This window comes from Panthera uncia (genome assembly GCF_023721935.1).
Source record: "Panthera uncia isolate 11264 chromosome C1 unlocalized genomic scaffold, Puncia_PCG_1.0 HiC_scaffold_3, whole genome shotgun sequence".
NCBI classification, from domain to species: Eukaryota; Metazoa; Chordata; class Mammalia; order Carnivora; family Felidae; genus Panthera; species Panthera uncia.
This window is the reverse complement of record NW_026057584.1, coordinates 99,494,773-99,516,348: the sequence shown is the minus strand read 5'-3', so window position 1 is coordinate 99,516,348 and position 21,576 is coordinate 99,494,773. Positions and strand designations below refer to the sequence as shown.

The 21,576-nt window shown below is 43.9% G+C and overlaps 1 protein-coding gene across 1 annotated transcript; it reads right to left on the bottom strand.

Annotated features, from left to right (window-relative positions):
• Window positions 1-1,202: 1,202 nt before the first annotated feature.
• DDX18 (DEAD-box helicase 18) lies at window positions 1,203-20,515 on the bottom strand. The gene is made up of 14 exons (XM_049615727.1): window positions 20,334-20,515; window positions 18,526-18,825; window positions 15,382-15,522; window positions 13,619-13,754; window positions 13,164-13,264; window positions 12,845-13,044; window positions 12,635-12,749; window positions 9,643-9,782; window positions 8,133-8,294; window positions 7,676-7,828; window positions 6,441-6,554; window positions 4,648-4,704; window positions 4,100-4,277; window positions 1,203-3,047 (listed from the first exon to the last, which is right to left on the bottom strand). Exons 1-14 carry the CDS (start codon window positions 20,416-20,418, stop codon window positions 2,905-2,907), a joined length of 2,025 nt encoding a protein of 674 aa, XP_049471684.1. The 5' UTR covers window positions 20,419-20,515; the 3' UTR covers window positions 1,203-2,904.
• Between the last annotated feature and the right edge of the window lie 1,061 nt (window positions 20,516-21,576).

Genomic DNA, 21,576 nt, shown 5'->3' with positions numbered 1-21,576 from the left:
AGGCCTACCTTCTACAGGCAGAGAAGGTTCCATCACCTTCCCACCAGCTAATGTCTACCAGAATCCAAGGATCTTTCAGCTTCAGAAACGGCTGGAATCTCTATCGGCATCCATTACACAACTTAGACAATATTGCAATTGTCACCTCTTTGCCTTCTCTATACCGTAACCAGGTTCATAAGAACTCATCCTGTCCACCAGCACCTAGCAGGCTTTCAATTCATGACAACCTAGGATTATCCAAAGACACAATTACTGCCTCCACTAACACCCAGTACAAAACAGAGTAGCCTTGAAAATGGCTTTCATCTGTTTGACAGTTGCCTTAGGAAAGTGCTGCAGAAGAGGAATGCTTTCCAAAACCTGGGTCAGATCATAATTCCAAGGCACTGGGCTGCCAGAAATCCTGCCTGTATTTTGCCAACAGGCTCAAGCTGGCTCAGGGTTTTTGGAGTCCCTGTACCCGATGCTATGGAACGGCAAACCTTTCCTGTGGGACGCGCTTAACAGACAGCTTACAGGAAAAGAGCTTTGCAGCAAACATTCTCCTATGCACTTCCGTGAGCTCATTCAATTCTCATCACCTTATGTTGTTCTGTTACCTCCTTTTACACATGTAACAGACCTAGAAAGGAGGCACAGCTGGAATCTGAATCCAGGCACTCATTTTTAAGCACTACATATTTTTCAATAGACAAGATCCTCTTTGGGTATTTTGAATTTGGCTTTATTTACACCAACATGGGCAGTTAAGACAAAGACTTAGATAAGGAATGGCGTATGGTCCCTGGAAGCCCAGAGGACCCAGAGATTTCTATTTGCACGAGTGATCTGCTTGGCTCCCTGCCCATGCATGCTGCCTGCCCTTCCTGGCTGAAGCCACTTAATCCCACTTGTCATGTTACCGGCCCCACACATGCCCCCAGCAGCTGCGCTCTCAGCACATAAGCCGAAGGATCCCTTCCTCTCGTGCACATGAGCCCTGCACACGGTGCTGCTCTGACCTCCTATCGGATTCTAACCACTGGCTCTCTCACATCTGAATCCCCGCCAGGCTGGTCAGGACTGGCTGTCTGGAGGCCCCTCCTCTGGCCCATGCTGCCAGCAGATCCTCCTGACTCAGCAAGTACCAGAAATGAGCCATTCCCATAGAAGGAACAATCTTTCCACCTTCTGTTTATGTACTGATCTCACGAGATCTCTGTAGACTGACTTCTACTCATAATGGAGGTCAACCACAGCACAACATACAGGCACAAGACCTCTGTGACCAGCAGGTACCTACAACCTTGGTGTAGGTAGACCGAACGAGAGTTAACAAAATGTAGTATAAAGGAAATACAAAAGTGACATAATTATTTAATGACACAGGAAAATAGCATGTTATGAAAAAAGCCGGTTCCAAATTGGGGATAGAGGATGACTTCACTTCTGATAAAAAAATGTAAAAGCGTGTATACAAAACACTGGATGAGTATGTACTAAAATACCGACAGTATTTACTCCTGCTCTGGATTAAATACTCTTCCCTTTGTTTTTGTGTATTTTCTGAGACAGGACTATGTCTGAAACAAAAAAGAAAAACAAGTTACCAGATGTCTTAGAGGAATAGTTATTAAAAACCAGGAGTCCAGCGGTCAAGGCCTGAACCCCAGGGCAGCTTGAGCCATGGGGCCAAGGGGCCAGGGGTCGAGTCCAGATGCAGAATATCACTCTTCTTTTTTACTCCTGGGATGCTATTTTTATCAGGCTGTTTCTTCCACATTTGACGCTCTCAATGTGCTTATTTTATTAGGAGCCTATCACTATTACCTGGCGTAACAGCAAAATGACGCTAAGCAACTTTAGTTTCAAATTGATAAAAATCTAATAACCATTTTTATAGTTACAAGATGCACTGGAAATAAGACATAGGAAACACGCTGGAAATCAAGAGCTCTCGTAACAAAACCCCCGCCAGACTAAACCCGTCTCTGCTGCTCTGACCTCTGTTCATTTCCAATTTTCATCACAAATCTGTGTTTTGTGGATCCGAAAGGGGCTATTTTTCTCAACAAGATGCTCTCTCTGCCTCCCTGATACTCTGCAGAGTTGGAAGGGCTCACCAAAATCCAAACCACCTGAAGCAGAGCCAAGTGAGGTCTATTACCACTCTGCCTTTTCGAAAAGGTTTTTGCTAAGTTATCAAATGGAGAATAGAAGAGTATTACACCTATACTGGTGTAAATGAGGCTCAAAGATATGATTCCCTCTGCTCCCAACAAATGTTGGGAGGGCTGAGGGTGCTTTATTCAAACAACGTCAAATAACCCAAACTTCTCACTCTTGAAAAAAAGAAGGGGAACAGCCACAGTTTTAAAATCTGGCCTATTTAAAAATCAATGCCACCTCTGACCTAAGGTGCTTCCTAGCCACAGCAGCATTTTCAGGGGAGGTCAAGAACTACAGTTAAGGTCCAAGAAACAACCCAAAACAAACCCAAGTAAGTGGAGACAATTTTCTGCATCACTACCACCAGCACCTGTTCAGAGTATCAGGTCACTGCCTTTTACAGCAGGTTGGTACAAAATCCGTGCCGTGAAAATCCTCAGCCACCCAGAGGAAAAGGTACAAAAGGAATTATATTAAAACAATGACACACTTGGAGGAAATAGAATTAAAATATTCCATCCAAAAGATCCTTTGTTTTGCCCTTGAGCAACCTAAAAAAATGAACTGTGTTTTATATCCCCAAGTAAGAGAGGTATTTCCTGGAAGTGATCAGTGCCCAGCGCTTGCAGCCCAAGTCCATGTATACTCCTGTTCCACCAGTCCCAATCCTGAAGCCACAAAAATTCCTCTGTTAGAGAAAGGGAAAAATCCGTATCAGGACGAAGCTACTGAGGAAGAGAGGAAGGCGGGTCTTCAGTGGGAGAACTGCCTGCTGTCAGATGACTTCCTGCTGATGTGTTTGAAGATTCTGGACTTCTCCACCTTCCTGGCTTTCTGGTAGCCGAATCCGCCGCCTCCACCTCTCTTCTTCAGCTTGCCGTCATTGCTGTTCACGTCTAAAGGCGGATGTTAAGGAAATCAAGCAACATGCAGATAATGAACTCCCACCTAACATCCACACAGAGAACGAACCAGTTTGTCCACCGCTCCTATGCTGCCACACCCCCTCCCTGCACCATGAAAATGTCAACATAAGCCTATGTGACATTTCCAGGAAGTCTGGAATGGCCCCTTGATGTGGCCTAAAATTAGCAGCTCTGACTTTTAGGCCTAAGGTAATGGTCCTGTTAACTGTGTTCTCCACACAATGAAACCGAAGACAATTACTTATAAGGAGTCCAGAGGTAAATTAGCAAGTTTACACACCACCCTCCGTGTCAAAACAAACGACTTTCACCTCTGTTCTGACTGCATTCAGGAATGTTATAGTGACTGAAGGAGTCCTTCCTTCCACATGATTCAGCAAGCATTCATCACGACGGACGTTCACGCACTGCCTACGATGAGGCCAGTGACCCCAAATCTTGTTGCCTTGGGAGTCCGTGCCAGAGCGTTAGCTGGCCTCACTCTAGCTGGTTGTTTCCTCTGTGGAAAACGCGATCAACCTCACAGAAGCAACTGGAGGGGTTTCCTTTGCCTTTTACCCTGAGTAGCACTTAGATTTTATTTTCTTTTGCTAATCTTGCAACTTCCTTGTATGAAATCCTTCAATGGCTCTAAGCGGATAAAAACTCTGAGGTCTCATCTCCTATCTTCAGCTCCAGGACATGCTGGTCTCCACAGATCTCAGATCTCATACAGGGAAGCCTCATAACCACCCAAGCCCTGCAATTTTACCCCTCTGCATTTCTCTCTGGCCTTCACTGTTGGCCAGTTAAACTCCTTTGTTTTTACAGGCCAAATCACAAGCTGTCTTGTTTTTGCAATCCCCACTGTGACAACTAATCCCGGCCTACTCTGTGCTAGCCCTGACAAGCAGTGACCAGAATGCATTCCCGGGCTTCCAGACCTCAGGCGGAGCACATACCAAACCAAGTGCTAGGCCCGAATGCCCCTGTCAACCTTCTGTCCCTTAGTTCCTGGATGAATTCCTAACAACAAAGGATACTCAGATCAACGAAAGGAGGCACCTTGAAACCAAAGGACAGAGCAACTTGAGGCAAATTTAAGTTATTAACGTTAAAGATCTGTTTCAGAGAATGAGAATCATATGCTCGAATGTAGGACTTATATGCTTCCTGGGCTGACTTATGAAGGAAGTAGTTCTTTTCAATCAATTTTTCAAGCTGAAAAGAAAAAAGAGACATCAGTGTCAGTAATAATACAAAAGCAGACTTCCTATACATTATTAGAACAAAACCACCCTATAAAAAAACACATATTCTAAAACATCTGCTCCAAGTTTCATAATATTTGTGAAACCAGGATGGGGGAAGAATAATGTCCAAGTTCTTGTAAGGTATGAACTGGAATGAGGCAGGGAACCCTGGAATGTGGTAACCAGCACAGCAAGAACCCTAGAAGAACACGGTTCAAACCACTGGTTTTATGGAAAGGGGAGACTCAGAGGACAACTACCAATGAAATACTATAAAGGCAGTGCCCCGGATAAGGCTACCTCTTACCCACAAAACAGAAACAAAACACAAAGCGTACCTGAGACTGAATGTCAGAAATCTTGGACCAGGAAAACTCAAATTCACTTAATGGAACCTAGAAAACAAAAGCATGAAGATTAGTCAACCAGGGTAGATCAACGTTGAGACTTTCAGATGAACGAGCAGTGCCAAGTGTCCCACGAAGAGCCGGGAAAAGCCGGAGCCGATGCAGCTGAGGAGGAACTGAAGAGAAGGACAGACAACCAGGCCTGTGCAGCTCCCTCACCACAGCTGCTCCTCTGGTCTCCTGAAGCCAATGGGAAAGTCTTATCTTCCCTCTGCTAACTTCACAAGAACTGGGCTGGGGAACCTTCCTGAAAAAAAGTCAAGGAACTGGACAGGGACAGTGGATCCATGAAGCCCTTTTCTACGTAAGGATCTCTGGATGCCCCATGAGGCAGCCCGATGCTTCCAGTCAAAAGGACCGCTGGCTCCTCCCTCCATGTCGAGAGAGCTGTCCTGGCCGCAAGCTGTCCTTTGTGATGGCCGGAGGTCGTGATGACCACAAACTCCTACAGGAAGGATCTCTCACCAGCCGTCACTTACCAGATAACTGCAAAAATGGCAGACCTCCGAGAGTGCTAGAAAAATAGCTGTCCCGGTCCCACCCTGAGCCTGCAATCTTGCAGGGAACACAGGTAAAGGATAAAACAGCTGGATGAGCACAGGTGCTGTGGAACACGAACGCCAGGAGATCAGGGGCGGCTTCCCAGAAGACAGCACAGCTCGCTGAAACCAGAGGCATTCTAGAGATCGAGGCAGAGAGCATTCCAGAGAAAAGGTGCAAGGGCCATTTCTGGAAACTGCACGTACGTGCACGGTAGAGGAACATCCGCCTGGCAAGACTGTGCCAAGGGGGTGCCAAATGTCAGGAGAAGGCCTGACTGGTGTGCACAAGACTGAGCAAAAAGGAGGCCATTCGGGATTCTAACGAATTCAGGTTTGGTGGATGGAATGAGGCCAGAGCCAGATTAGGGTGTGTTGCGGCTCAGGGTGACTGGACACTGTATAGCGAAAATAAAAACCGCTTTCCAAAGCAGAAGGAAGAAAGGCAACCAGCAGCAGCCACGATGGAGGGAGGGGAAGAAGGACAGTGGGTTTAGGGTCGAAGCTGTTGTTTTAGTGGGAGATCGGAGATGGTCACAGGAGAGACTGGAGGTAAAACAGAGTCGACTAATAGAAGATAGGAGGAGGAGGAGGGCGCCTGGGTGGCGCAGTCGGTTAAGCGTCCGACTTCAGCCACGTCACGATCTCGTGGTGAGTTCGAGCCCCGCGTCAGGCTCTGGGCTGATGGCTCGGAGCCTGGAGCCTGTTTCCGATTCTGTGTCTCCCTCTCTCTCTGCCCCTCCCCCGTTCATGCTCTGTTTCTCTCTGTCCCAAAAATAAATTAAAAAAAAAAAAAAAAAAAAAAAGAAGATAGGAGGAGGAGGAAGAGGCAAGAGTGAATGGAGTCTGGGTGAAAACGATGCTACAGCAGGGCGGCAGGTGGAGGCGACAGGTGTGACGCAGCTCAGAAGGGGCAGAGGTTTCAAACAGGGCTCTAGGCAAAGGGAGGCGCCAGGAGACACGACAAGCACGGTGGATCAACAGAGGCCCAGGGCTGTGCCTGTTTCAGGCCAGCCCCGCATCACGGTCACCTGTCCAACCGCTCTTACTGTTCCCACAGCAGCAGTGACTCCCGACACCTCAGACCCATCCAGAAATGGTGCTTAAGGCCATGGGCACTGGCACACAGCTCCTACCAAGAGGGATCTGTTCCCAGCTTAAGATTTTCCAAACTGGTATCTTTACCTTGGATTGCCTCAAGTAACGAAGGAAACCCAATTCTTCAGGGCGCAAAATGAGCAAGGCCTGCCCTCTTCCATTCAGGCCTCTGGCTGTTCTTCCCACACGATGAATATATTCCTGTGGTGGAGAGAGAAGAACCTGAATTAATACACCAACTTCCACGGAACCTGTTTTTCCAGGACCCGCACGTGGTGGACAGAAGCATGTCAGCACATCTGGATGAAAAGGTGCTCCTCCCCTGGGACTGTGCCGCACGTCCCTTCCCCATGTCCCCGGCTTCCGCATGCACCATCACCTGAGAGCTAACAGGGCAATGACCGAGGCTGACACTCACTGGTCACTGGACATGATATTTACATTAACTCTATGATCTAAGAAAAAAATGACTATTTTAATTTTTTCAAAATACTTATTTTTGAGAGAGACAGAGCATGAGCAGGGGACGGGCAGAGAGAGAGGGAGACACAGAATCCGAAATAGGCTCCAGACTGTCAGCACAGAGCCTGACGCGGGGCTTGAACTCACGAGCAGCGAGATCATGACCTGAGCCAAAGTCAGACCCTTGACCAACTGAGCCACCCAGGTGCCCCCAAAAATGACTATTAATACTAAGTGTGCTTCATCTTCAAAATAACTTTTTGAACATGTTTTGATGCTACGTGACGATTTACGTAATCTATCTCTTGTTGAAAGTATTTAATAAAACTTATTTTAATACATAAGCTACAAAATCTTCTCTATTTGTGGAAGCAAATTTTATTTCCTTCTAAAACCAGTTACTGCTCTTAACAGACCATTTCAAGTACATGAATTCCTGACTTCAGTCTCACTGAGGCCTCTCAAATCTTGCACATCCACTTTGGGTCAGCAAAAGCCCTAACCACCATCAGCACCAGAGAAATACTATAGTCAGTATACAATAGAAATAAAACATGCCTTGAGGGGCGCCTCGGTGGCTCAGTCAGTTAGGTGGCCCACTCTTGGTTTCAGCTCAGGTCATCATCTCACGGTTTGTGAGTCTGAGCCGAGTTGGGCTCCACACCCACAGTGCACACCCGGCTTGCAACTTTTCTCGTGTGCATGCTCTCTCTCTAAATGAATAAATTTTTAAAAACACATGACTGGAGTAACTAAGGGGTAAACCTTTGAATATGAAATACAGTTATTTCTCAGGGAAACTGGGATGTTTATTCTTTAATGTACAGCCATTGTAGAGAAGCTCTGAGAATGCCAGTTACCTTGGGGTCATCTGGAGGGTCATATTGCACAATCCAGTCGACTTCAGGGATATCCAGCCCTCTGGCCGCCACATCTGTACACAACAATATCCCTGAATCTGCATTGCAGAACTGGAAGAACGTGGTTGTACGCTTATTCTGCTTCTGCCTTCCCTAGAATCGAATCAAAACATCCATTAGAGCTGGAAACTTGAGGTCATTTCTGGGAGATCTGGAGGTACAACCCCCAAGCTGTGGAACTATTAACCTACATTTCAATTTCACTCTCTGGCCTGTATCCTATTTCCCTAAGTGGATGGTATCTCTTACCCCTCTGTGGTCCTCACCCCTCTACACCCAGCACAGCTCCCTCCACGTGGGATCGTTCCAGATTTAGAAAGAGCGATACTGCAAACCCCACAATCCATATAACTTGGTAAGTGCAACTGTGCTAAATAAACTCATGATAATCACTTACGTGAATGGCCAAGACAGGCAAATCGATGTAGTTCAGCAACTCGTAGTGGTATTTCACGGACATACAGGAGGAAAAGAAGACCATCAGTTTCTTCTTCCGGTTCTTCTTAAGGAATGTAAACAGGAGGAGGAATCTCTTTTCGGAGGGACAAACAACATATCCCTAGAAGTGGTCCAAGTGAACAGGTAAAAACATTCAGACGCTTGCGGCTTTATGAACCAATACGATTTGAGGGAGAGCACATATACGCATCACATACTACACCGTCATGCCTTACCCACAGCAATTACTATCTCCATTACAACAGAGCATTCCTAAAATGAGACTAATTCTAGTTCTTTTGGCTCCTTTTACTGGGTGCAATCACTAGATACTAAATGCTTCTCCTATCTCTGAGATTGCAGACTTCTGCTTACCAACAGTTTGTGCAATCATGATACGGTAACATCTCTGCTCACTGGGAACCCTCAGAGCATATCAATGCTTCATTTTTAAAAAGGTCCTTAAAAGCAAGATCTCAAATAACCATAGCCTAAGTGCACTGTCCTAAACAAAATAACAAGGCTGACTGAACGTATTTCTTAAAATACACAGCCAACGAAAAGACCTTAAGCTAGATTATTTGAAATATTTTATTCATCAAATGACTCAATCTTAAGGTTCTTTTTTTACTGAAAATTTTTTTTTTTACTATTTATTTTTGAGACAGAGACAAAGCATGAGTGGGGGAGGGGCAGAGAGAGAGAGAGAGAGGGAGAGAGTCACAGAATCCGAAGCAGGCTCCAGGCTCTGAGCTGTCAGCACAGAGCCCGACGTGGGGCTCGAACTCACGGACTGTGAGATCATGACCTGAGCCGAAGTCAGACGCTTAACCAACTGAGCCATCCAAATGCCTCTTTATTAAAAATTTTTAATGTTTATTTATTTTTGCGAGACAGATACAGAGCGCAAGAGGAGGAGGGCAGAGAGAGAGGGAGACACAGAATCCGGAGCAGGCTCCAGGCTCCATGCCGTCAGCACACAGCCAATGCGGGGCTCAAACTCATGAACTGCAAGACCATGACCCGAGCCGAAGTTGGTGGCTTTATAGAGTGAGCTGCCCAGGTGCCCCTAAGGTTCTATTTTTAATCCACCTCGTTTGGATCTGTCACCTCACTTCCAATTTTTCACAGCAGGGCTCCTGAAACCAGCCTCTCCATCTGCGAAGTCACCTTGCATCTTAGAGCAAAGTATTAAATGACAATGACTTTTTTTTAACTGCATGTGCAACTGGTGGTGATTAATGTCTCCCATGTGGCAGGCAATATTTAAGAAACAGAATAAAGAGAGCTGACCATGTTATTCAGAGTTTAAGATACTTGATAGATACCAGGAGAGGCAGCAATCCAATACCCAAGTTTACTATATTTGAAGTAAAAGTTCATTAATCCATCTGCTTTTGGGATGATCCTCCAAACAATTACAAGGGCACAGAGATGAGCCGTAAATGTAAGATGTAGACAAAAAGTACCTGCTCAAGACCATCCACTGTTGCATTAGCTTTATCATCATCAACACCAACGTACAATGGCTCCTTTTTCAGAGAAATCCTTGCCAAGTCTTCAACTTTTCGAGTTTGTGTGGCGGAAAAGAGCATGGTCTGCCTGCGAGCTGAAACAGATACACATAAATAACCCAAAGGTTTCAGGGAATTTTTAGAACTGCCTCACAACTAGAAATGCTGAGGAGAATTATCAGGAATGGGACATGTGGCATCACTACAGATGTTAAGGGAATATCACGAACAACTGTATGTCCATGAATTTGACAACTTAGATAAAATGGAGAAATGGCTAAAGCTCACTTCAAAAGAAACAGAAAACCTATATAGTTTTGTAGTACCTATTACAGACATCACAGCCAAAATCATCACATAAAGGAAACTCTAGCCCCAAGTATCAGGTGAATCCTATCAAACATTTAAGGAAAAAATGTTACCAATTCCTCCCAATCAATCTCTCCAGGACTTGAAGAGTTTTTACTTCCCAATTCATTCTTTGAAGCCAGCCATTACCCTGATACCAAACTCAATAATGATTCGTGAGCACAGATGCAAAATTTCTGAATACAATTTTAGCAAAGATGAATGCAGCATATAAAATGTAGCATCACGACCAAGTGGTGATTACTCCAGGAATGCAGGGTTAGCTTCATGTTTAAAAAATACCAATACAATTTACTTTATTAACAAATTTAAAGAAAAAACATCTAATCATTTTATTATTTTTTTTAACGTTTATTTTTCAGAGAGAGAGAGAGACAGAAAGAGAGAGAGACACACAATGCGAGTGGGGGAGAAGCAGAGGGGGAGGGAGACACAATGCAAAGCAGGCTGCAGGCTCCAGGCTCTGAGTCTGACACAGGGCTCGAACTCACAAACCATGAGATCATGACCTGAGCTGAAGTCGGTGCTCAACCGACTGAGCCACCCAGGCGCCCCAACATTTGATCATTTTGATAGCCACGGTAAAAGCATTTGATAAAATTTAACATCTGTTTTTTTAACTTTATAAAAAATTTATTTTGAGGGAGAGAGAAAGCATAGCTGGGGAGGGGCAGAGAGAAGGAGAGACAATCCCAAGCAGGTTCCACGCCATCAGCGTAGAACCTGATGCAGGTCTCGAACTCTGACTGTGAGATCATGACCTGAGCTGAGATCAAGAGTCAGATGCTTAACCATGTGCCACCCAGGCGTACCATTAACATCTATTTCTTATGGTGATGTTACTGTTCTGTTTTATGCTGTTACTGCAATTTCATTTTCAATGGTTTGGAAGCCATTTTTGTGACAAAAAAATGCTCATACTGTACATTATCTGCAGCATGCCATTCTGGATTAATAAAAGTAATTTAGCATGTGCAGATAAACAGAAAAAAATCTCAGCAAACCAGGTACAGAAGCAATCATCTTCATCCTCCATCTGGTAAAGGGTATCTACAAAAAAATCTACAGCTAACATCATACTTAACGGTCAAAGACTGAATGCTTTCTTCTCTATGATCAAGAGTAAGACAAAAGATGTCTACTCTTGCCACTTCTACTCAGTACCGTATTGGAGGTTCTAGCCAGTGCAATCAGGCGAGAAAAAAAAACTAAGAATTTTATTTACTTTTAAATTTATAGAGGATACAATTGCTTATGTAGAAAATTTAGTGGGGAGCTTCATCTGGAGGGTCATAATGAACAATCCAATTGAATATAGTTAATTACTTTGCGAGATACAGGACCAATACACAAAAATCAACTGCATTTGTGTATACAAGCCATGAACAAGTTCAAGTTGAAATTTTAATGAAATACTCAGGGGTAAATCTAATAAAAGACGTGAAAAAAATCTATGCACTGGAAACTCAAACACTGTTGAGAGAAAATAAGGAGCAAATAAATGCAGGCAAACCTTATTAATGGGTTGAATGATTTAACAGTCTTCTACCAATGATCTGTATTTGGTACAGTATCAACCATGATCCCAGAGGTTTATGGGGTAGAAGTGGACAGACCGATTCTAAAATTTATACAGAAATGCAAAGGGGAGAATAGCCAAAAACAATTTTGAAAAAGAATGGAGTTGGGGTTAATACTACCTAGTTTCGAGACTTATTAGAGAACACGGAACCCACCTACTGCTGATGGGAATGTAAAATGGTACAAGCTAAACACGCACCAGCCACCCCGCTCCCAGGGGTGTGGTGTACTCATTTGATGGAATGCATCTCAAGAATACAAGAAAGTACTGCCACATGCAACAGCTTGGATGAATCGCAAAAGAAACCGGACAAAAGAGTTTTACCGTATGATTCCATTCATAACTCTCTAGAAAATGCAAACTCATCTATAGTGACAAAAAGCAGATCAATGGTCACCTGGCAGAGAAGTGTGTGAGCTGTTGGAAGCAGTGAGGGCGTTCCTTCTGAAAGGGGGAGGGAGGGATTATTACTAAGGCACACAGAGGACTTTTGTCCGTTATGGAGATGTTCACTGTAGCGATTGTGGTGATGGTTTCATAGGTGTAAACATGTCAAAACTCACCAAACTGAATCCTTAAAATATGTACAGACTGTATCAATTATACTTCAACAAAGCATTAAAAAACAAACCACGATAAATGGAATCACGGCCTTATTACAGGTATAAGAAGTTTTAAATGTTACAAATACTATAACCGAGGTATGTGACACGTTTGTGGCTACCTGGGAGATGTTCGGTTGGGTGAGAAAAAGAGATGGGGTGGTGGGGGCAAACGGGAGTGAGAAATACCTCAGAACTATCTAACTTACGTTATAATCTCTAAAATGGCAAAACCACCGTATTAAGTTACTGCTAAGTCTGACGCTTGTCCCACAAACTACCTCTCCTCAGCACAACTACTGCACTTGGCTGTATTAAAATTCTGGCATTAGGAGGAACCCTCTCTTGCTCCCAACAACCACTTTGCAAACCCTCGCAGATATTACTGACTTACTTGGCAGAAGTTTAATAATTTGTTTTAATTCCTCTTCAAACCCAACATCCAAGATACGATCAGCCTCATCAATAACCAGACACTGGAGATTTTTATACATAAACCCTGGGGTGTTCTACCAAGACAAAGGCAAAGAAAAACGCGTTAGCCGTGAGGTTTATGTTTCACACAAGACAATGAGACAGGCGCCTCATCATAGTGTTGTCTCACCTGCATATGGTCCAGGAGACGGCCTGGTGTGGCCACAATGATGTTGATCCCATTACCAAGTTTCTGTGCTTCAGCGGATCTGTTGCTGCCACCCATTATCAATCCGTATGTGTGAACGTGGTGCGTCATCAGCTCCTTGAGAACGCCAAAAGTCTGCATGGCTAGTTCCCTAGTAGGTGAGAGAATAAGAACGCCTGTTCCTAAAAAGCAAAAAACCATATACGGTAAAAGTCGTACTGGAGGTACTGCCAGTAGTCAGTAACAATTATGATAAACTTCCAGTTAGATATTGGCAAAAACGATCAGATCAGAGACTCACCATTCCTAGGCATGAACTTTAACTTAACAATGAGTTCAACTGCAGGAATGAGAAATGCCAGAGTTTTACCACTGCCTGTTTTTGCAGCTGCTAGAAGATCCCTAAATATTAAAAACGGAAAGGAAGAGAGAGATATTTAGTCTCCCTATTGAATACCTACCACATACCATCACATTTTAGGCATTAAAGCTAGAACGTGAATAAGAAAAATAAAGTCCCTAGTTTCTTTATCACCAAAATCAATCACAAGTTAAATACCTGGGAAATAAGAATTGTGCTATAAAACAGAAATGAACTCTTTTTTTTTTCAAACACCAGTAACTTAGACTTTAATGAAGCGTGGATTATCAACCCAACACAGTGCAAAATCCACAGAACATACTGGCATTTTCTTTCTAAACTACTAGCACTAAAATAGACAGCAACGCCCAAACATCAATCAACGTTAATCATACCTGCCTTCCAGAAGTGGTCGGATACTTTTATGCTGAATTTCAGTCATGTTTGTAAAACCCATTTCTTTTATTGCCCTCAGAGTGTTCTCACTGACAAGATCAGTAAGAGAAGCAAATGAAGTGTCCTCAAAAGCTCCTAAGCAAAAGATATCTTATCATTAGTAAATTTATCTTTTTAAGTAGTTAGTAGTGCTACAGTTACGTAATCAGTTTTGCTGTTTGAAGACATTTCTGGGTGGGAATCAAGCTTGGAAGAGCTTCTTCTAGTGAAAAAGACTAAACCCCAACCACTGCTATGTAATACTAAGACAAAGACCCTTACTTTTGAAGTTTCTCCACTGCTGATGGCTGTGTGAAATCCAGAACCCACATCCTAACAACAGTAAAAGATGGAGGGGGGATGTAACTGAGGGACTTGTATGAAACGCTAATGCCAAGGATGGCGGTGGTTCAGAGGGAAATGAAATGTTTAAACAATCTGAAATAAAACGTGAAGGCATCCAGCATAACAAAAATGGAGTGGAAAGTCAATCAAAAGAGCTGTTAATCTCATTCCAGAAGGACAACTGAGAAGGTCAGCTGTAGCCACACACCATTTAGACTGAACCCACATGCCGAATGTGCAGTGGTGCTTCAGCAGGGGAAGGCATCAAAATCACCTGGAGTGCTCCCACCCCATACGTGCCCCTGCTTGTTAGCCAGGTGCTGTTCAACCCTGCCACTGCTGACATTTTGGGCTGAGTAACACTTTGTCCCGAGGGGCTGTCCTCTGCATTACTGGATGTTCTGCAGCCTCCCTGACCTCTAGCCACTAAATGCCAGTAGCCTGTCTCCAGTTCTGAAAACCAAATGTGTTGATAGTCAACCTTGACGGTGTGCCTGGGACGGAGGAGGTTTATGGGATGCAGGACCTCGAATGCTACAACTGGTCAAGTTCTGGGTAAACCGGCATGGCCTGGTCACTGCCCTGGTTGAGAACCACTGCCATCATCTTTGCAATTTTGATTAAGCCAGCCTGGGGTTAGGCTTCAACATTTTAACAACTGAAAAACCCAAACCAAACAACTCAAGTAACCCCTAGACACTTCTGGTTTGGAGCAAGCGATTCTAGTCTCACCTCTCGACCTTCTAAAGAAAACAGAGGCCAGAGGACATTATGCTGGCAAAAGGCCAACAATAACACGACTCTCATCCTTCCTTATTTGTAACTGGGCAGGTGGCAAACCTCTGATCGCCAGACTTCTGGGCCAATGGCTTTCCTACTGCAAAATGGAATGAGCTTTAGAAAACAACAAACCAGGGGTGCCTGGGTGGTTCAGTCAGTTAAGCATGTGACTTCGGCTCAGGTCATGATCTCACGGTCCAGGAGTTCGAGCCCCGCCCCGGGGCTCTGTGCTAACAGCTCAGAGCCTCGAGCCTGCTTCGTATTCTGTGTCTCCCTCTCTCTCTCTCTGCCCCTCCTCTGGTTGCACTCTGTCTCTCTCTCTCAAAAATAAATAAAACCTTAAAAAAAAAAAAAAGCAAAGGAACAAAAAACCCCAGAAGCTGTTTCTGTGCACATCAAAATATTTAGTGTCAGGAATGCAAGTAAACGAAGAACTAAGGCACACAGTGTGCAAGATAAAGCAGTAGCTGGCTGACAAGTGTTTCTTGTCAATACTCACTTTTTCTAGGTAAATTAAAAGTCGCAACTGAAATTTCAAATGCTCTAATTCAGAAAGGCATGGCATTTTTCAGGTCTCTCTGGACATCTGTGAAGTTACCTGTCAGTCCCAGGGGTAGGCTGGGCACCTCAGCGTCTTCTTCCTGATCATCCGGCTTCTCCACATGGTTTTCTGTCTCTTCAGGCGCTTGTACATCTTCCTCAGACTCCCCCTTGTCTTCCGTTTTTGCTTTTTTGGTATCTTTGGTTATAAAGGATACCCCCCACCCCGAATTTTTGTTAAAATAAAAATAGCAAATAGGATCACAAAATAAAAAGACATGTAATGCAAAGAGACATGTTCTTGAAAGCTTAATACATTTCCAGTTTTAATTAGCTAAGAATGTCTCTCCTTCATGATTTTCTTTGATTTAAAAACACAGGGGGACAATGCAGATTTTCCAACAAAACTATTTTTTAGGCTGGGGCGCCTGGGTGGCTCAGTCGGTTGAGCGTCCAACTTCGGCTCAGGACATGATCTTGTGGTGCATGGGTTTGAGCTCCAAGTCAGTCTCTGTGCTGACAGCTCAGAGCCTGGAACCTGCTTCAGATTCTGTGTCTCCTCTATCTACACTTCCCACTTGTGTTCTGTCTCTCTCTGTCTCTCAAAAATAAATAAATGTAAAAAAATAAAATAAATAAAAAAACAAAAAACCCCCAACTATTTTTTAGGCCTATTACAGCACCTTAAATGACCAAGACATTTTGACAAGTTGAACAACTCAAGTATATTAATCACATCAAGTTCCATGTATTTCACTGAGGGAAATAAGGGCTGTGATTAAGGTTTCATTATTTCAAACGCTTTTAAAAGCCCTTATTTCTCCTTATGCCATTAAACAGAAATCTTCTATAAAAGCTAACTTTGGCTTAAAGACGAGCAGAAACCCCAAAGGCTCTTCAGGTTACTACAGAGAGTGCAGAGCAAGAACAATCCACTTAGTTGGGGGACAGAAACTGGCAGCTCCTTGAAATGAAGTGGCCAAGGGAAGAAGGGTTAAAGCCTACTGGCATTTTACTTCTACATACACCTTTCATATAGGGTCCCCAACTACCCCTCCAGCCTTACCCCCCATCACACTCTTCAATGGTCCACTCTGGGTCAAATGGGTTAACTACCATGCTGGGCTTTTACAAATGTATGGTAGCTAGTTATGCTAGTTAGAACAGAATTGACCTGGACCAGAACTCAGGACGTTTTGTGGTCCAGGACTGGCCTCTTCCTTGCACCTGACCACCACCCTTCTGGGAAACGGTCAACCCATGGGCAGTGTGAGGACAGGTACGCCATGTCTGGAAAACCACACAACTCCTTTCTAAAGCTATCTTCTTTTTAACATTTATTCATTTTTGAGACACAGAATGTGACCATGGGAGGGGCAGAGAGAGAGAGAGACAGACAGACAGACAGACAGACACACAGATTCTGAAGCAGGCTCCAGGCTCTGAGCTGTCAGCCCAGAGCCTGTGTGGGGCTTGAACCCACAAACCGTGAGATCGTGACCTGAGGTAAAGTTGGATGCTTCACCAATCGAGCCACCCAGGCATCCCTGCTCTTGTCACCTTTAAATAAGACACTTGTCTGATGCTGTATGTAATTCCAAATTTTATTTTTGGTAACTGTTTTAAGAATTTTTATTCACAAACTCATTTTTAAAACAATGTTAACGTTTACTTATTTTTTGGGGGAGAGAGAAAGAGAGAGAGAGAGAGGGAGACACAGAATCTGAAGCAGGCTCCAAGCTCTGAGCTGTCAGCACAGAGCCCGATGCAGGGCTCGAACCTACAAACTGTGAGATCATGACCTGAGCTCAAGTTGGACGCTTAACCGACTGAGCCACCGAAGTGCCCCTATAAAGCTCCTTTCTAAAGCTCCTTTACTTCAGGGACGTCTGGGTGGCTCAGTCGGTTAAATGTCTGACTCTTGATTTTGGCTCTGGTCATGATCTCATGGTTTGTGAGATCAAGCCCTGCATTGACAGCAAGGAGGGTGCTTGGGATTCTCTCTCTGCACTCCTTCACTCATCACACTCTCTCTTTCTCTCTCTCAAAATAAATAAATAAACTTAAAAAAATAAATGAAACCTTTATTTCAGTTAAGATAGATGAACAGAATATTCTAACCCAGTGCTGACAAAACTTTTTCTATAAAGACCCAGAGAGTAAAGATTTTAGGTTTTGCATGCCCTGTGGTTTCGGTCACCATAGAAACGAAGTAAACAAATGGGAATGGCAATGTTCCAATAAAACTTTATTTCCAAAAGTAGGCAGAAGGCTGAATAGCTTTCTGACACCTGTTATAGTCTCCCTTGAAATCTCTGCTTGCTCATATCTCAATTAAAATGCCTATTCTTCAGGGTGCCTGGGTGGCTCAGTCGGTTAAGCATCTGACTTCGGCTCAGGTCATGATCCCATGGGTTATGAGTTTCAGCCTCGAGCTGGGCTCCTGCTTCAGATTCTGTGTCTCTGACTCTCTTCCCCTCTCCTGTTCATGCTGTCTCTTTCTCAAAAATAAACGTTAAAAAAAAAAGCCTATTCTTCATGTAAGCTTATTCAAATATAATCACCTTCCAAGAGAAATTGGCCTCCCCTTCATCCTGGCCATTCCACTCACTTCGAAATTAACGTGCCATTTATACAGAAGTTACCTGCTGGTTTGATACATTCTGCATATCCAAAATGTCAGTAAGTCTCCTTTCATGAGGAGGAATTTATGATAGAAAAAAAACTGACAAAAAAATTCTTCTTATTTTAAAAGAATCATTAGTGCAAAGTCCATTGATAATAAAGGCCCAAGAAGACAGTGTGTACTAAGCCCAGATTTCTTAGTGTAATTCCACAATCCTGTTTGCAGATAGGTAATAAACCTAAAATACCATGCCCTAATATGGTCTGTTTAAAAGCCCAGCCAACTGTCAAAATGAGCAAGTTTCTAGAATTCAAGGAAGGCTTGTATTTAAGCGTGAGGTTTTCTTCAGTAGTAAGGGAATGTAAAAGCACACCACTTTCCAGTATCTTAACAAAAGTAAAAATGTCATCCCCCGCACACTATTTCCTTTTGCTACCAGGTTAGCTTCTGGTATGCTAGTGAGTATGGGGATTCTTGCATGGGGTAGGAATATAGTAATAATAACAGAACAAAGGTACAATGGTGACCGTGCAAACTATATGGATGCCTGAAATTCAAAGAAACTGAAGTACTCACCAGGCCCAGCATCACCCACTGTTTTCCTCTTTTTCTTCTTCTTTTTCTTTTTTGATTCTGAATTGGGAGGCCGTGTGGCTGCTTCTCCATTGATTATTACGGTAGATTTCTTTTTTTTTTTTTTTTTAACTTGCACGTTTTCCACTGTTTCTTTAGCCATCTCTCCATTCCGGGCTTCTGACAAGTCCACATTCACAGACTGTTTTAGAGATTTTTTAACCTTCCCACTTCCCACTGTTTCCTCAGACAGTTTCTCATAGGCTCCATTCTGCGTTTCTGAAAGGCTCACATCTGAGGCCCCTGTTTAAAAAGGGGAGGTTTCCTTAAAAATGTTGGAATTGTAAATAAGAAACCCCACGGTGTCCATGACTGAAATGGTTTAGCTTTCATTTCCCTTTTGCGTACACTATTAAAACCACTTATAATTTATGGCGTTCTACAATAGGACAATTTCCTTTAATGAAAAATGCTGGAAAAGGGAAAGCTACGTTGATTTCTTAACTTCAAAAAAAACCCACATTTCTGTCCTCAAGGAGTTAAGAATCTAGGACAGCAAAACTTCAATGAGGTTAAAGATTTAAACGGATGGGGTTAGCAACTGTAGTTACAAACACACATTTTAACGTCAGATAAATATATGGCTAATGGATGTACCAGAAAACACTAACAGCTATTCACACAACTACTGCTTCTCATATAACTTTAAAACATTCAACTTTAACTCTCCTAGGTAGCAGTGAATTGAAAATTCTGTTAATACGACCACTTACTTATCATATATAAATGCCTGGGGATGCCTTTTAAAAAGTTTCCCTGTTTACATACAATAAAAAAATAACATGGCCTTTTATACTTTGTTACCTTTAAATACCAAGAAACAGTAGAGCTGTATTATTCTGTATGAATCAGAAACACAAGGGAACTTCAAACCATGATTTCTAAAACCCACAAACCTGTCCTCTTCTACTCTCTGCTGAAATCCAGAGTAAGGAACCGCCCCCTGGGATCGATAGGTTATACAGGATCCAACATTGCCCTGGGGGTGGGGGGAGTTGATAAGTTATATATGATCCAAAAAACGTTACTCTAACTTCAAGATTTGTGGTTCATTGTTAGGAACTTAGGCCTGCAAATGAAGAGGGGAAGAAAGGTAACAGCCTTTTCAGGCAAGTCTTTACTAAGGATGCAAATACCCGGCAGCGCTTCAGAAATTCACAACCTAAAGTTAGGACAACCACTGGACACGTGCAGACGCACTTCTAGAGCTGCAAACAGGATATGCTCCAGGAGTCGGGAGTGGAGGTGGGTGGGAGAAAGCAATGTTATCAGGAAAGCTGTGCTAAGACACTGACCTTGTTTTGAAGCGTTGCAGGCAGTAAACAGATGTGGAAGGAAGGTGCGTGGAGATGAGAAAGTTTCAGCAGTCTGATTCGAAATGGAGGCGGGGGGGAGGTTGGGGATGAGGTGGGACGCGAAGGTGGGGAGGGAGTCGGAATGTGGGAGATGTAAAACAAGCTGGTTTAGCAGGACGCCCGGCTGGAGGCCTGGGAAGGAACTCAGGCGGCCTGCTCCTGCTCTGACTCTGTAAGGAAACCCTGAAGCTAAGTAAGATCCGGGGCAGATCCAGGGCACGGGATGAGCGGCACCCGCGCGGGACCAACTGGAGACCTCGCCAGGCTGCCTTTCCCTCTCGACAAGCACACGTGCTCGGGGGAGGCAGCCGCTCCACCTCCGGGCCGCAGGGGTTCTCAGGTGTGGGCCCCCGCAGCAACCGCGCGCCCCCTGCCCCCAGTCCCCGCGCATCTCACCCTGGAGCTTTAAGTTTCGCTGGCGCAATTTGAGGTTCCGTTTATCGATCTTCTTGCGCAGGAGTTTCATGGGTAGATGCGACATATTGTCGGCGAAGCGACTCCACTGCAACGCCACAGCTCGGCTACCCGGGTTGACGTTACTTCCTCCCCGGTAGCACGTGTGCACCTCGGCGGACCGGAAATACGCCACTGGGAACCCTTGAACACTGTAGAGCGGAAAAAAAAAAAATGCATCTGGGGAGGAAGTGCTTCCGGCGCGTATGCAACCGGGAGCCAGGGGCAGCTCTCTGCAGCGCCCTCTGGAGGAGCGGAGGTCCATCCCAGGTTCATGTTGTGTCTGAGCTGGCAGAGCATTTTAGGGCCGTTGCGGGTCCTGGGAGCGTGAGCTTCCACAAAGGATACTGAAGAAACAAGGACGAGCAGAGGGCCTTCTTGAGTCTCCAATTTTGGGTGCTTGTCCTCTTTGTATCCTGGAATATTTGGAAAATTGAATAAAATCTAAATACATAAATTTCATCCATACGTTGTGAAAGAAGTTTCCAAAGTTAAGCTTTGTTAAGAGAGTCATTAAAAATAGGGTTTTGGAGGATACTGAGAAGCTGCCCTATGCATGTCTCCTCTTTCAATTCTTGGAACACCATGAACTCTTGGCTTTTGTCAACTGCAACTGGGACATAGTCTTCTACATTGGACTGAAATAGAGATAATGTAACACTTGTTAGGTAAATTGACAATACTTAGATAGATAGTTTAACTCTGTGGTAGTAATCATAATTCTTTGAAACAAGTTATATAACCTTGTGACTTTTGCCTTAATAAATCTACACTCTCTCTTTGCAGTTCAAAGTTCAGACTTTCAACAGTGAATTTCTAAGACCAGGTCTAGCAAATAAATCAGTATCATTAGCTCAGATCTCAGAAAACATCTGTGAGAGTTTGGGGAGGTGGCAATTAATCACACGTGCCTCTGAAATTTCTTTTGTCCCTCACTGCTAGAGCCTATCTTAGTATCTATTCAGTATATGTTTACTTAACTCTTTAAAACTGTCTTGCCTGAGCTCCCCATGGCAAATGTCTCCTCCCCCAGAATGTATTCATTAATCAATTATTTGCTCATTTAGCAATTATTTTTTGAGCATATTTATGTTAGGAGTATGAGATAGGTGTGTGCTCAGTTCTGGGAATAGAATGCTGGGTAAGATGCACACAGCTCACCTTCTTGGCACTTATGGAGTTGACA